General features: G+C 45.0%; 2 protein-coding genes and 1 long non-coding RNA gene across 7 annotated transcripts in view; 1 reads left to right on the forward strand and 2 right to left on the reverse strand.

The window, feature by feature from the left end:
- SMIM18 (small integral membrane protein 18) overlaps positions 1–13,944 on the reverse strand; it is a 78,904-nt gene extending 64,960 nt beyond the window's left edge. Inside the window, exons 1-3 of the mRNA XM_079140273.1 lie at positions 13,928–13,944; positions 8,070–8,173; positions 187–236 (exon numbers count right to left, since the gene is read on the reverse strand). Of these exons, the coding sequence (XP_078996399.1) occupies positions 187–236; positions 8,070–8,128 (109 nt within the window). The 5' untranslated portion in view covers positions 8,129–8,173; positions 13,928–13,944. The remainder of the gene's footprint in view (positions 1–186; positions 237–8,069; positions 8,174–13,927) is intronic.
- The window catches only part of RBPMS (RNA binding protein, mRNA processing factor), a 202,949-nt gene continuing 187,310 nt past the window's right edge, over positions 329–15,967 (reverse strand). The window contains exons 8-11 of one of the 5 annotated variants that reach the window (XR_013763852.1): positions 15,785–15,921; positions 13,928–13,997; positions 8,070–8,173; positions 329–5,345 (exon numbers count right to left, since the gene is read on the reverse strand). Coding sequence is in view for 3 of the 5 variants with exons in the window: in XM_079140269.1 (XP_078996395.1) it covers positions 8,159–8,173; positions 13,928–13,996; positions 15,785–15,921 (221 nt within the window). In the remaining 2 variants the exon portion in view is untranslated. Of the gene's footprint in view, positions 5,346–6,840; positions 8,174–13,927; positions 13,998–15,784; positions 15,922–15,967 lie in introns of those variants that run through there. The other 4 variants (XR_013763853.1, XM_079140269.1, XM_079140266.1 and 1 more) reach the window with 4 other exon arrangements.
- Positions 6,538–15,967, forward strand: part of LOC306661354 — a 102,324-nt gene continuing 92,894 nt past the window's right edge. Inside the window, exon 1 of the long non-coding RNA XR_013763858.1 lies at positions 6,538–6,848. This is a non-coding gene — a long non-coding RNA (uncharacterized lncRNA). The remainder of the gene's footprint in view (positions 6,849–15,967) is intronic.

The raw sequence follows: 15,967 nt of genomic DNA on the forward strand, positions 1-15,967 counted from the left end.
CCTGAATAGAATTTGAATAACCTTGAGCCATAGCTTTGTAGGCTGAGGTGGATGAGTCAGCTGAATTTAGTGGAAGGCATCTCAGAAAGGTGTGAATCTACCTTGCTCCTTTGTGGCTTGTGGCAGCAGTGACAGTGACCAAGTGGTGCATTTGCAGAGGTTATCCCCTGGCCCTTCCATTCCTACCTGTTTCTTCCTTTAATCTCTCCATGCCAGTGCTTAGCTGGTTCCAAAGCCTGAAATGGAAAATAAATTTCTGGTCCCTAGACTGCAGTGGTGAGAGACACTTTAGGCTGATCTTGTAAAAAAAGAATTTGTCAAGCAACGGTGTGGTAGCTGGAATAAGCACTTTATTTTTTAAAAATAACAATAGAAAAGTACCTTTAAACAGTTTAAAAAAGCATAATAGATGGTGAAGTGGTTCTGTTTTCCTTAGGGTCAAGTACAGGAGTCTCATCAAGAGCTTTGTGGTGCTGAGGGCATAGACCCTCCTTAAACACCCAAGCAGATCTATCTGGGCTGGTCTGCCCCCCTCCTCTTATTTATGGTAAGAAAGAGCCCCTCACTCCTGGCTGTGTTTCGTTGTGATAACCATTAAAAACTTGACATTTTTATTGCTAATGAAAAATAATGCAACAAACAAAACCCCCAAACCAAACATACAATCATTAAAACATTGAATTTTTCAACACAGTGAGCAGATCAGTAAGAAAGATTGTGATTATGTCTAGCTATATTAGCAGTTAGAAACTCTTAGGTCAATATAGTTTTACACATGGCTTTTATACAAGTGGGAGAGGGAGAGGTTGAGCAGTCACAGACTCTGGAGTGTGTCACCTTAAAACACAAGACTGACTTTTTGGCTTTCACTGTTTTGAAACAAGCCCAGCAGTACTCTACATGGTCACTGGTTACCTTATTTCCCCCTTGTGCTGAGTAGTAGGGAAACTCACAACAAGCAACCTAGGATTCCAGAACATGGGACAGGTGGTCTGTTTGAACACTAAGCTTAGTTCAGCCAAGTATTGGGTAAAATCACTTGGGAGATGTGGATTTGCTCATTGTAGTTGGTAAAGCCAGCCCCTAGTGAGGCAAGGTTGGCCCCCAAACCAATGTCCTCCCTCATAGGTCTACTACAGACCCACTGGGTAGTGGGCATGGCTATGGGAGTTAGTCACATAGGAGAGTGTGCTCTCATAAAAGATACACATGAAACCTGAAACCGAGTACTTGACACACAGCTTATACAGTCATAGATGGAGCTGCCAGAGCTTTCTAAGGGCACACTCCAGTCAAGAATTTCTCCCCAAGTTTTCTTTGCCCAGTTGTGAATATGCCATTAAGGTAGCTCCTGGAAGCTTTGATTGTCTTGCAGGGATATCCTACGGGAACTGGGATCACAGACCAGGGCTGCAGAGAACAGTTCTAACACCACATTACTAAAGTACCCTGGACTTTGGCCAGGCAGACAGCATCTATATATTAACAATACAATGTTGGAAATTTTGATAACTGTTTAGAAACATGCCTCAAACATGCAGCTTATTTTAGAAGAAAAAAAATAGATATTTTTAATTACAAGCATTCAAAAGTCTAGCATAAAAGTTGTGATCCAACCCAGTGTAAGAATCCATCCTGTCATAATTAAAATGTTTGGTATAAAAATACTCACTTTCTTGGTTTTATTGTTGACTTCTTTTATCTTTTATGTTTCGTTTGAAAATATCTCCAAACTGTACAGAAATTATGTCACACCATGCATTCACAGATAACACTATTTCTTACAATTATACAGTGTAAAAGAGTAAAACATTTTTTATTATATATAATTTTTTCTTCGAGAAAAACAGATGTGTGATAGAGGCTGTGGCAAAGTCTTGAAGGGATCAAAACTGGGCAAGGTTTTTTTCAAGCCTGAAACAAAGAAAACATGTTGGGAAAGTAGACCTCAAAACCACATGCAGTACTTTCTCCTAGTGCCATGACTGAGAAACCCATGGAAAATTCAAAGAGTGATTCCATGTGAGTGTGTTTGTGTAGGTAAACACATTCTCCCAATAAGACTCACAAGAGGATCAACGGTCTCACTTATTCACTTATCAATACTTACATAACAGAAGCTTTTAAAAGCTTCCTTTCCTAAAGTTGCAAAGAAAAGCTCTTCTCTTTGCTTTGTGATAGAAAAAAAGGCCTTCAAATAATATCGAAGTCCTTGACTCTTACTTATCTGGGTCTTGCCTGTATAATTGCTAGGTGTGATACCATACTTGGAAGGCTAAGGCAGGAGGCTCACAAGTTTGAGGCCAGCCTGGGCAACTTAGTGAGACCCTGTATCAATATAAAAAGGGCTAGGGATGTAGCTGACGGGTGCTTGCCTAGCTCTAGGTGTGAGGCCCTATGTGTGATCCTCAATATCTCCTCAAACACCCTCCCCTGCAAAACAAAAAACACCCATCTCTCTACTTTTCCTTTCTTTCTTCAACACCTAATGCTTTGTTTTCTTGCCAACATGTAATACTCATACTTGTGTTTGTATAAAAGGTGTACACAAAGGCAAATCAGTATATGCTAGAATTTTGTATGGGGAAATCCTTATGTGAGAGAAAAGGTTATGAAGAAAACAGATCATTACTGATAACAACCCACCTGACTGTTCAAGGTAGAATTACTTGGGGATCTGTGTACTTAGCAGTAAATCTTGAACTCACAATATTTAGGTGAACACTCAAACATGGAGAATGGGATAATCTTGTAACACTTCTCTACAAACCACTGCTGCAGAGTGCTGCATCTGGACCTGAACTTTGACACACAATATACCTTTACATAATCCTAGTTTTTAGATGATGTAGAAATAGGTAGAAATAATGGCTTGCAAGTCTTAAGGCCCAGTATAGTTACCATGCATCCTAGGAAATCCCCAGGGAGAAAACAGAGCAAGGCTTTCTAGAGTGGGAATCTGGATATACTGAACCTTCCCTGTGTTATACTAGTACGTATCTACCTATTCAGGTTGTTGCAAAAAGTGAATTAATCCTAGCACATCATTTAAATTGTCTCCTATAGGGAAGAGGCCAAAACTAGAGAGCTGTAACATGCTCAAGTGATCCTGGCCCACTTCCACCTTTACATCCTCAGATTTCTCTGAGCGGTAATTGGTTCTACCAGGAGTGAACAAGGTAATAGACTGCTTCAGTAAAATATCATTTTCTGATTCCTTTGCCTCCACATGGTCCCCGGCACAGGTGTGGGGAGTCAGCCTCCACTTAGCACATGCTCTGTAATGAAGAAATCAACCTGGGCAGGGATTGTTTGCACCCCATCTTTGGGGCGTGCCTGTGACACTCAGCATGGCCAGTAATATGACCCTTCCTGGTACCTGTCTTCTGTCTGTTACACTCTACTTTCTACCTGGAAGTAGATGGGGCACAAAACCCCACAATCTAGGAATATGTCATGTGAAGCTGCCCAGGGCAGGGACCTGGAGTTGCAGGGGGCTTATTGGTGGGGCCAGGCATCATTTTGGGGGTCGTAGCAACAAGGATTCCCTTGTGAATCCACAACCTTCTCCTAGTTTGACTCACTTTCTTATTTGCCTGATTTGCTGCCCTTTCCCTTCCCTCAAGGGCACTGATTACAATGGTAAGCAGTATCATCTACACCCATTCCACTCCTAAGGAGTGTATGTCATAGTGGAGTGAAACCAGCTTACTAAAGAAACTGACAAGGTCAGTTTTCTTCTTTCATGAGTTCTACTTCATTCTAGACTTGACCACATTCAGCAAAGGTTTATGTGTGGATTCATAGAAACCTTTTCTGAAGAACACTCTACAGCGGTTCCTACTGCGGGATGATTCACATGGGACAATGTCTGGTAGCCCCTGTGCTCTCAGAATGGAAGAGGCTAGTGCCACTCCTTTGGGCTTGGAGTGGAAAAGCAGCTGGCCTAGCTATGGTGACACGGAATCAATACCAATGGCCTGCAACCAAAGCTGTCATGCTACTTTCAGGGACCACAAGAAAGAAGAAATGGCAGGCGAAGGAAGTGGACCATGTGAATTCCCTTTCCCAGGTTGGGCCTGCTGGTTTAGGGTGGGTGGAGTCCCTGGTGTCTCTTTTTCAGTGCCTGGCTGTGTCTACTTTTGCTCCTGGTGAGCTTGACAGTTTTTGGGCAAATCCACATTGCCAACCCTGCCCTGTTCTGGCTCCATAGCCAATTCCTTCCCTATTTCTTTCCCTATTCCTCTCACCTCCCTCCAGGGTATTTCATATTTCAGACAAGACCACCTTCTGCTCTGGCAATTTCTGTCCCTACATCCATCCCTGGGTGCTGTACCATCTCTCACATCAAGTCCACATGATCTGCTCTCTCATATCATCTGCTTCCTTCCAATATTGCCACGACTACCTTGGGTTTTCCTCTTTGGATATGAACTGCTACTGTGCATCTCCAACCATTTTGCAATGGGAGCAAGGTGATGATTCCTTAACCCCCCTTTCCTACCACCTGCTCAAGTTTCTTCAGTGACTCTCCAGGTCCCAGATCCCTAATACATCCTTCCAGACCCTCAAAATCTCTGTCCCAGGCTTTGTACTTTCTCTTTTCTGTTCTGCTCCCTATCTGCCCAGGTTATACACTCTCCTATCTTTTACAACTCACCTTTCCTGATCCCTTCAGCCTCCAGGGCTTCCTCCAACTCCAAGCCAGAGTTCTCACTGTCCAGGCCACTGTGGCTTTCACAGGGATTATCTTGGGTTGTTACTTTCTTCCCAAAGGTTATCTCCTCCTTCCTCAACTCCAGATGTAGTCATTTGCATACAGCAAAAACACAACCCTGTCATTTGGACGTTAGGACTCCAGAGCAGATGAAACAGGAATTAATAGGCCACGATGGGATATGGCACTGTACTTGGGTCCTAATCTTGATAACACCAGGAGACTGTACCCGGGGGGGCCAATCTCAGTTGAGCCCTGTGGCACCCTCAGCACCTCAACAGGCAATGCCTCCTTCAGGAAGCTGATACTGCTGAGGGGAGGGGAAGGCATCTCCAGTTTTTCTGGGTGATAAGCACGGGTCCTGACTACAATGCTCCATCCTTTCTGCCTGAACAGGAAGACAGGCAAAGTTCTGGTTAATACTGGCTGATTACAGAGGCTGAGCTTTTGAAGTGGGGGGAGGGGACCATGGAAGGAAGGGGAGAAGAAAGGAGACAAGACTAAAGTTTTCTGAGCTTTCCAGAACTATGCCATACAGATGTAATTCTCACATGGGAAAAGAATGTATCCACATTGCCATCAATGTTCCCAGGCTGAACAGAAGGTCAAAGTGTGGCTATTTCAGTCCCTGTAAACAAGGAAGAGGTTTAGCTAGGAACGGAGTTCAGACCTTGGAATGTATTAATAAGGACATTTTAAACAGAATCTAAAGACATCCGGGAACACAAAGCACCACAGAGGGATAGTGGGCCAGGATGGGAGAAAGTCAGGCTGATGGGGGCAGCATCTTTTCACAGTACCTTTCCCAAGAGGAGATCAACTACGATATGCAAGCGTGGGACCTAGAGATGTGTACAAGATCTTGTCTGAGGTACACTGAATTTGAAGACATTGAAGGGCAGTGCCTTACAAAATTCTAAAACATTTCAGTTGCCTTTGATGTAAAGATCAGTGAGTGGCACTCAGTGCTGGGGAGACCTGCTGATGGGTGTGGGGTAAGGATGCTTGCTGACTGACAGAGCAGGGGACATGTATTGTAACTAAGTCAAAACCTGTTTGTCCAGGTGTCTTGTAAGCTTTCTCTTCTAAGATGTAACTCTTTCCACGCCTCCCTTGTACGTGTACTGTTTGACCTAATCACTTGCAATTTCTTCCCCAAGAGTTTAATCTGCTAACATTTTTATCAAAAGTCAGATAAAGAATATTTCCCTACACCCAACTCCACATAAACAGGAGACATCATACACAAATGTTAATAAGAGTGGTTTTTATGTCTGTCAGCTTAACTTTTTAAAAATCAAGCACTGATACTAATTTGCAATATAAAACAAATTAGCATTTAAAAATTTTAAGTTCAAAGTTCATAATCTATGGAATCTCTGGGGCAATAGTCTTCTGTAGTTAGTAACGGTCCCACTCCAAAGACACCAGTCTCCTATTATGCTTCTCAGCCCACAGTAACAAGTGTGTGCAGGCTGGCTAGCTACGTCTGTGCATTGTTCCAGCTCCTCTAGCCAAGGAAGGCCCACCTCTAGAGGCAGCCGGAGAGCCTAACCCCTCAGCCAGGCCCTCTCTGCCCTGCAAAGGTTGGGCACATAAGCAATGAAGTTTGACCTCAGATTTGGAAGAAACAGCTTTCTCCAAACTCCCTTCTGTAACCTAAGGATGGCCTCAGAAACTGTTGAACCATAAGCTGAACTAACACCATCAGTGCTGACACTTTTTTTTTTTTTTTTGCGGTACTGGGGATCGAACTCAGAGCCTGGTGCTTGAGAGGCAAGCACTCTACCAGCTGAGCTATCTCCCCAGCCCCACTGACACACCTTTGTCAGCACTTCTGGGGCATCTTCCCACGGAGTCATAGTCTTCACCTCTCCATTTTTCTGCCTCTCCCACCAGGCCTGCATCACTAGGTCCTTGCATTGTCATGAACTCATCACCTGCTGCTGCTGCCTTGATTGGACTCATGTATATATGCCTTCAATGACTGATGTTTTAGTTGCTTTACTGCATTTAAAAAAACACACATGTAACCTGCTTCCAAAAAATTGCATGGGTGGCTTTGAATTGGCCTTTAAATTTCTCCAAAGAAGGGGAAAAAAATAAAACTAAGGCTTTTAAAAAAGTTTGAGTGAGGGACTGGGTTGTGGCTCAGTGGTAGAGCCTAGCGTGTGTGAGGCACTGGGTTAGATCCTCAGCACCACATAAAGATAAAATAAAGGTATTGCGTCCACCTATGACTAAAAATACATATATTTTAAAAAAGTTTGGGTGATAATACCAACAAGAATAACATGGGCATTACTACTAAGAACCATAGACAAAAGGAAAATCTAACAAAGCAGAAGGCCACAGACTAGCAGGATAAATACCAGCTGCCTGATGAGTTGTGGAAAACTGTTGGCTGTTGGTAAGTTTAGGTTAGTGAAGAAACACTTCAGTAGGAAAGATACTTGAAGTGCAGGTAGCTTGCTTCCTATCCAGAAAGCTGCCCAGGTGCAGGCAGGTTGAAGGTATGCCTGTGGTCAGGCCTGAAAGGGGCTGTTCTGAGCATGAAGTTACCTTAGGTCCTCAAAATGTGGTAATGAATTCTGGGGGCCGTACTAGCTTGTCCTCTGTCCTTAGTAGAAATCTTGCCACCTTTCTGATCCTTCACAGGAATGAAATCTGCCACCGTATTTGGGCTGAGATATAAACGACTGTCTGCCAGTTCCTGGCATTCCTGCTATTCCAAGCCAAGTTTTCCAAAGATACTATTAAGTCCCAATACATGGTACCTGGCAGGGAGGACATGTGTGGGAATGTACATTATTATTATTTTTTAAGACTACTGAGAAGTGATAGCTGACACTGGCAAGAAGACAAATGACCAAAATCATCACTCACTAGAAAAGCCAAGCAGTCTAAAGGGACTCCTGGAGAATCCTGCAGACTTAATTCAGTCACACTAGTCAAGTGGTTATCCCCTTCAGAAGAGGCTCATAAAAATGAGGAATTATATTCAATGTAATTGGACTGTAAAGTAGGGGAGTATATATACTACATCTAAAATAGATTTCCAACAATATGCTGGATTTCAGAAAAAGGCTTAGATGATGAAAGAGTGTAGGTCTACTGGATAACCACATGTTAATGGTGCCAGCCTCACCTAAGAAGGCCATGATGCACATTGAAAATGGCTGGTGGCTATCCCTGATGACTTTTCCTAAGCAGCCTGGGGCCGGACAGGACAGTGCTGAGCACTAGACAGAACCACTTGGAGAGAGAAGCACTCAGACTAGAAGCTGGGGTTCTCAAGCGATGCTGGGGCCTATCTTGACCATACTGGTCGACACTGGCCTTTGGAACTCACCAGCAAGCTCCAGTTTTGCACAACAGCTGGAGTACAGTCGCCACCAGTGAAGATCTCATTAATACCCACAAGACAGATTGCAGCCGCCATCACACACCTGGAACCTGGATGAACAAAGAGATGACCTGTTAACCATGTAGCAAACCCCTACCATGGGACTCCTGCTGGTGGGCCCTGGGCCTTGACCAGCCTGTTAGGACAGCAAGGAGCTGAGAAAACCCAAGACCAAGAGATCAAAGGTCTCTAATGCTAAGTTGAGGACAAGCTGCCACTAAAGAATGACATCAGTGGCATACAAAACTTACAGCCAAGAAAGTGAACTGGGGCTTGGTGAACAATGAGGATGCTCTCAGGGGCCAGGGAGGCAGGGAGGGTGCTCTGAGGGAAGTGTGCTCTGGTTTTCTCCTTTACTGAGGGCAGAGCTGTAGCACTCATAGGCCACCAAGTCCAGCCTATGGGGACTCTACAGATACGGTCACACAGTCAGATCCCAAGGACTGTGCACTAGACCCCAGGTGCCACCCTGGAGTCTGGTCAAGCAAAAGCATGGCATCTGAGGCCCCGGAGAAGACAAAACTGTAACCATCTACAGGAGCTGCTTAGACAAATAGCTTTGGGCAGAGCCCAAGGCCATGGGAGAGCTCTGTGCTGTCATACGTGCCAATGACTAAGTTTTGCTCTAAGCAACTTCTGGAAAACACAATAAAAAAGAATCATGTCTGTGAACACATCCTATGATGCTCGAGGGTCTGAGAATTTTGAAACATAAAGGTGGAAAGACCTAGCAAATCATTCATTTTTAAAACTCCTGAAGGCTTGGGTGTCTCTGGGCCAGCTGGTTTCCACAAAATCCCCAGTGCTTCTGGGTGTGGTGGCAACTTGGGAGGCTGAGGCAAAATGATCCCAAGTTCAAAGCCAGCCTGGGCAACTTAGTGAGCTCCTCAGAACCTTAGAGAGACTCTGTCTCAAAATAAAAAAGGGCCAGGGATTTGAGTCAGTGGTAAAGCATTCTTGAGTTCAATCCCCAATATAAGGGGGGAAAAATCCTGGTGCCAAGAAAAGGACCCTAACTCCACGCATGTGGACATAAATGGCTCTATTGTCCAAAATAGCTCAAATTTTCACCCCAGTGGATGTTCTTTTCCTTTATCAAGTCAGAGGCTGTTGTACTGTGGAAAACCAGCTGAGCCTTTGCAATAAGTCACAGGCTCAGCTGGCACAGGAATCTGCCACTTCAAAGGGAGACCCCCAGCTCCTCCAGGTCCCTGTGGGGAGACAGCCTATGCTAAAACTCACCTCATCCAAAAATTAGGGGTAAACCTTAAGGAAAGACTGCCTTCCTAGGACATCTGTATTCTCTGAATTAAGGGGAAAAAATGTTCCCCCAGAATTTTACTATAAAAACACTTAAATGATGAGTAGGTGTGATTCTAATTTTCTAGTAAAAGACAGATTATTTGAGTACAGGAAAATAAATATGAATCCTTGCAAATGAAACCAACTGGCTCACCCAACTCCCTCCTGCCCTTGCAACACTCCCACAGGAACCAAGGGTCAGGGGTCATGTTGGGAATAGCAGGCCCAGGGTGCCTCCCTGGCCTGCCCAATCCTTAGCTACATTTTTAGGATGCCTATCACTGAAGAAGTCATACTGATGGCCAGATTCCTCTTAGCCTAAGCTAATCAGGATGACACTTTAACTCACCCCGAGTTCCTAGAAGGATGAGGGCATCAACGAGCTGCTCTTTGTAGTTACATTAGCAACAGTTGTGCACACTGGGGTTCTGGTGGGCAGGGAGCATGCTTGAGTCAGAGTCATTCCAGAGACCTAGGAGGTGCCTCTTCAAGAAAATGGAATCCCAAATGTGTTCATTGTTCACTTTTTTCTGAATACATACAACTTCTTAATTTCCTTGTAAAAATGAGTAGGGAGAGGCTAGAACTGGACAATGGAGGCAAAGGCTTCTCTGGTGGCCCTGGAATGAGCTGTGAGTCACTGAGACTCAGTGTCCTAGACTCACACATGGCCACTCTCTTTGAACTAATGGGGAAAGCTGCCAGCCAGCCTCAGAGAAACAGGTGAGGGGAAAAGGTTGCAGCTTGTGCTCAAGGCTGTTCCAAGAAAGTTCTCCCAGAGAAGGGCTGCCATGCACCTACCAGCTGCCTCTTCCAGGTGCTCTCTGATGTGTCCCCTGAAACAAGCTTGCTGCCCGTCAAGCCTACATACTTTTATTTAGCAAAGAGAGAAGCAAGAGGATCAGAGAAGTTACATTATTCTCCAAGCTTTGGAAGGTGGGGCCTGTTTTGAAAAAGAGCTCCTTATCAAACTGGGGAAGTGCCAGGTCTCTGTAGTGCTATGTTCTCAGGACAACCCTGCTAACTCTGTCACCAGGATAAAATAAGAGACTGTCGACCCCACAGCAGTTGGCTTCCTGCCCGACTTCCCTCTTTCCCACAACACTTATTATGACCTGACCTACTGTGTTTATTATTCTGTTGCCCATCTCCTCCCTGTTACACTGTAGCTGTCCCCTGAATATTTATTATATTAAGGCTTTTAAATGTGATATGGAGACCTTGACTGATAGAAGGGTAATGACTAATCAGTCACAAGAACTTCCCTGGTTTCTGGCCACACTGCAATGTGAAAGCACAGCACATGCATTTCTTCTAAGGGAGAGGGCATGGGTGACTGCAGGATCCACAGCAGCTGTCTGGGCCTGCAATGAAGACTGTGCTTTTCCCTCCCTATAAAGCACCTCCATGTCCACCCCTGGGCAGGATGACTCTATGCTCAAGGCTCTCATGTTCACATCCAAAGACTGGCTAAGCTATTCTTCCTATAACAAAATGTAAGGAATAAACTGCTTTGAATTCCAGTCACGGTGTTCTCTCTCACCATTTCCTTCTCTAATTTGGTGAGGCTGTAACAACATGTGCTTATAATTTCTATGCTGTGGTCTTGGTCCATGGCCAGGGTCATGAGTTCTTAAGAATAGGGTCCCACACCCACCCCAACTCCCAAACTCTCTTCTTTTTTAAAAAATGTTTCACTGTATTTGGATATCCAACAAGGAAAGCTGTGGAATTCTCATGACCTGCAAAGAGTGACAAAAAACTTGCTCATGCTTTCTTGTTCTTAACACATCTGGGAAATTCATAATTTTCAATCATTATTATGTATTCTGAGGTTCTCTGCCACAAGCTGGACCAAAGAGTTACCAAGACTCTAATGAGGGGTGGGGGATACAGTGTGTAGGCAAACTAACCACCACCTGTCAGGCCAGGTGCTGAGCAAACAACACCAGGCCATCCAGTCTTCTGACACCCCTCTTTAGACAGTCTTCCTCCCATCAGTGACAGGCGACGTACCTCCCCACAGGCTGATCTTGGAACTTCCTAAGCAATTCCTCATCTTTAATGTGCCCCCAACTCTCTCCCACTAGAACTTGAGTTCCTTAGGGGCACAGGTCTGGTGTTTCACATTTTTATATCTAGCACATAGCAGATAGAGCCCATATTTTATTTCAAGAATAGAGAGTTCAGTTTACATTTCTAGTCTAGTCACTGATTTCTCCTTAGCACAAAGTGGATAAATTAAAAATCCTCAAAGGGCCTCTGGGAGAGCAGAATTTGGAAGATGGCATCCCATCAGAAGTGCCCGCCAGTCTGCACGTAGGCTATGTCTGATACCAGGCATTGCTGTTGCCCTCCTTATAGGTTCTGGTAACACTTTCTGTGCAGAGAAAACAAGTTGGGGGAGCAAACCTTCTCTGTGAAACTGAGGAGACTAGTGATGTTCCTATGTGAATGTGTGTGTGTCGGGGCAGCGGGGCAGGGGCACTTGCCTTTCATTTTTTTTTTTTTTTTTGATGGACTCATTTTGGCCTAACATGTTTATATTAGCTCATCAACAACATGGTTTCCAATACTAATTTACATTTCCTTAGGATTACATAGCCTGGATTATTAGCTATTTTGGAAAGGATCTGATCCAAGAAACTAGAAGGAGGTGGAATACTGGATCCATGCTGAGCTGGTCTAACTCTGGGTGCAGCAGCAATAAGCACTATTGTCCATGGTTCTTCCTAACCATCTCTTCTCCCCAACACGCTCCACATACTGGGGAAGGAGTCTGGCCCACCCATCCACATTTAGCTCAGAACAAGTGCCTCAACCTCAAGTGAATTTACATATTCAGATTCAGATCTTACAGGGTTCTTATACACCATACGTTGAATGTCAGCACCCCTTGGAAGCAGTTGCTGTCTCTGGATCTCTGGTTGATGGGTACCCTTTAATGCAACTGGAGAGAATTACAATTTGCCAATATAAAGGATCTTTATGAACGGAACCCACGCAACTGCTTAATGATGAATGTTTTCCTTTTGATCTAGATAAATGTTTAAAAAAAATAAAAGTCCTTCCTTAGGCTCTATGCCACCATTTTTTGCCAGCTTCACCAATGAAATCACCAAAGTCAAAGTGTTCTCTCCTGATTCAACATTCAGAGAGCACCTGCCACTGCTGACAGAAGCTACCCACTGGGCTCTCTCTTGTACTCTGGTCCTACTTCCATCACTGCAGTTGGGGGAGGACAGCAGGCCTCCTTCTGAGCCAGGGCCCTGGGTTTGCCTGAAAGTGCTGATCCCCCAGAGTGTTGAGAACTTGGCCAAGTGAAGTCCACACTCAGCAGTTCCCTGGTCTGGTGGAAGGTAACATGACCCACCAACTGAGACTTCAGGTCAACAGGGCAACTCGCTTGTGGAAAATAAATCCCAGCTCCCTTGAAAATGCCTCTTTAGAGGACAGTAAGCTGCACAAGGCCAGGTCTAGCGCTGCCATTCTCGCCATCTTTCCCCATGAGCACTCTTAAACATGTCTCCATTTAAGTGGAACCCGGGTCACCAGATGCCAGTTCTTTCCACACAACTGGGTCTCCAAGAGACCCAGTGGCCTCAAGAGATCTAACAGAGCACATGGGACTCTCTATCAACAGTGAAAAAGAAACATTACTTTTATTTGGAATGATTTTTATCTTAAAATATAAACTCCCCGAGAAAAGGCCTGGGCTTGCCATGACTTCCTTAGTATTTTAATAGGATGAAGGCCTGGTCTCTTCCTTTTCTCATTTTTCTTCCACTGTAACACCTAGAAAACTTCACTTTCAGCAGCCTCCCCAAATTAGCACACTAAGTTACAGGTCACTAAGTTACAGTACAAGATGCCTTGCACTTAGCAGGAATCCAGTCAAGAGATTGTATTATAGAAGGAATTTAGCTTATTGTAGAAATTCTACATTTACAATTCTACATTTAAAAATTCATTTGGTAGTTGTCTGAAGCAAAGTCAGGCCTACAATGGCACAAAGATGCCAACTTTGGATATCGTTTCCCTCAAGATAAAAAATCTTAAGGAAAGCCTGTGGAAACAAAACACTGCCTTCAGCATAAAAATCAGGTGTTCAGCAGTTGACTTGTTTCTGCAATTTGAGGAAGGAGTTTAATGGTGGGAGGTAAACCACAATTATGTAAGAAAACTTTCTGACACCTGTTCTACAGAAACAAGCACTGATTGCTTATTTATGATATGTTCCAGACAGGAATCTGATTCCTAAGTTAGACTCAAACGCTGCAGTGCCCATACCACACCTTTCCCTAATCCCAGATGAAAACTTTCTCTCAGAAGAGATGCCCTGCCACCTGAGGGTTCTTCTAGTTTTTAGAAGAAGGACAACCAAAGAGAGTGCCGAAAGTGTGGGTGTGGAGAAAGGGTGAAAACAGCTGTTCACTTAAAGTCCTGTGCATTGGTTGCCTGCTACCTGCTTCCCACATTCCTCGGTGAGATCAAATACTTACAGAGCATTCAGCAGAACTGACGGGACTTCCAGCCCTGAGAAGTAGCCTCTGAGGGAGGGAGCCAGCGCATCTGGAAAGACACATGGGGAAAAGCTGTGAGTCAGGGGTCCCAGCCAACATTCTAATTCTTCCAATTTCCTACTGCTCCAAGGTGGTGCCCACTCACACTGGCCTGTGTGGGATTTGTCACTGAGGGGCTGAAAACACCAAAGTGTCCTGAGAGGGTTCACAAAGCCCCATGAACACCTGTACAAGCTCTCAGGGAAGTACCCAAAATTTTGCCAAGGTCCCTGCACCCAACCTCCCCTTTAAAGTTAGCAGTCCTCACGAGGCATGGTCTGGCCTAGTGAATTTCCCTTTCCTTATCTGTGTTGACAAGAACAGGCAGTTCTTGACCTTTTCTGTGACAGTGGCCTATTAAAAACTTTTTTGAGGTTCTATCCTACTATTTAAGAAAAAGGGTTCTGGTTTCCTGGCACTGAGGGGGTGTCTGGTGCCCAGGGCCTTCTGTTCACTCTGCTGAGGAAAGGGGCCTACAACCTTGGGCAAAGAGGCTTTCACAGGGAGACCAGCAGCCCTGTCTTTTCCATTACATTTCCAAAGGGAAAGGCCAGTTCCAATACAAATTGAGTGATTTTTTGTCTACTTGGCAGAATGTTCTGGGTCCTTGGCACACCAAGAGCAAGTGCACTTTGTTTTTAACAAATATTCATCTATTGAAGATGTCAGTTTTGCCCCTAAGCTGTTGAGAAGAGGGAAGAGGTGCCTGTTCACTGCTGCTACTCTTTTTGTACTGAGGAGTAATGGCCTGCCCACTAATATGACAAGCAACACAAGAAGCCCTGGTAAGAGTGGAGAATGGAAAGCAAATCCCAACAAAAAGGGGAAGCTGCACAGCAGAGGGCTGGAAGGCCCTGTGGGAGGTAGTACCTCCTGCTGGTGTGGCAGGAGAAAGCCTCGTTCAAACTTCTAAAACATAAAGCTGAAGTAGGAGCCATTCTGACTGAAAAGGGGAAGCGGTGAGACCAGGAGGCCTATGAGAATTCTGTAGGACCCACAGGTTGAGGGTTTGATGACCATCTGCTGCTTCATCTTCCATTTTATAGGTGAGGAAACCAACTGTGGTCTGGGTATTCTAAATGACAATGGTCACAAAGTCCAGTGGGGTCAGGCTTGGGTCAGAACTCAGGACTAGGCTCTACTACATCCCCTAACTTGATTCTAAAAGTTAGGATGCCTAGAAATTGGGTCCCAGAGAGAAGCCATACTATCTCTGACCTTTGGCCTTGGTCCCTACAGGTTAAGCCCTTGGAATTCTCTTCCACTTCATGGGCCTTCTCCTGTCCTCCCTGGTTGTCAGTGTAGAGTCAGGGGACACAATGAGGGATTCCATCCACAAGGCCAACTTGGAGTAGACGTCTCTGGCCTAATTTGGGACATGTGGCTTGAAGGGATCAGGATGCAGTTTGAGCTTCTGCTTCCACCAGGAACCCACCTCAGGGAATCACCCAGGCCATCCGTGTTAGGTCTCTTCTTAGAAGCACATCTGATATTACCAGAAACCAGACACCAGCTAGGAGGCCCAAATACTTTAAGAGGACAAAGCTGTATTCTCTGGAAGTCACCAGAGACCCCAACTCTCCTTCAGAGCAGGGCCAGAGTTGCCTCTAGCCCTCATAGCAATTAAGGGGTTGAAGGATCACTTTCCCCTGTAAAAGTACAGAAGGGCAAAGGAAAAGAGAAAAAAAAAGGAGGGGGAAATGTGGGATGGAAGGGAGGGTGAGAAAAGTATGGGGGAGGAGAGGGGCAGGGAGAAGAGGGTTGAGAAGAAAGAAACAAGAAAAAACTTGTACCTACCCCATGGCTTATGGCTTTGTGCATCTGAATCCACTTGCTCACTAAGCAGAGAGCAGAGATGGAGCTGCCTTCCTGAGACAGGTGGTAAAGGAGGGGCCAGGACACAGGGCCCCTGGGGCAGGTGGGGGGCTGGGAACCTAGACACACAGTAAAAGGGGGATGGGTCCATGTGCACCAGGGTCA

Source organism: Sciurus vulgaris (assembly GCF_902686455.1).
Source record: "Sciurus vulgaris genome assembly, chromosome: 5".
NCBI classification, from domain to species: domain Eukaryota; kingdom Metazoa; phylum Chordata; class Mammalia; order Rodentia; family Sciuridae; genus Sciurus; species Sciurus vulgaris.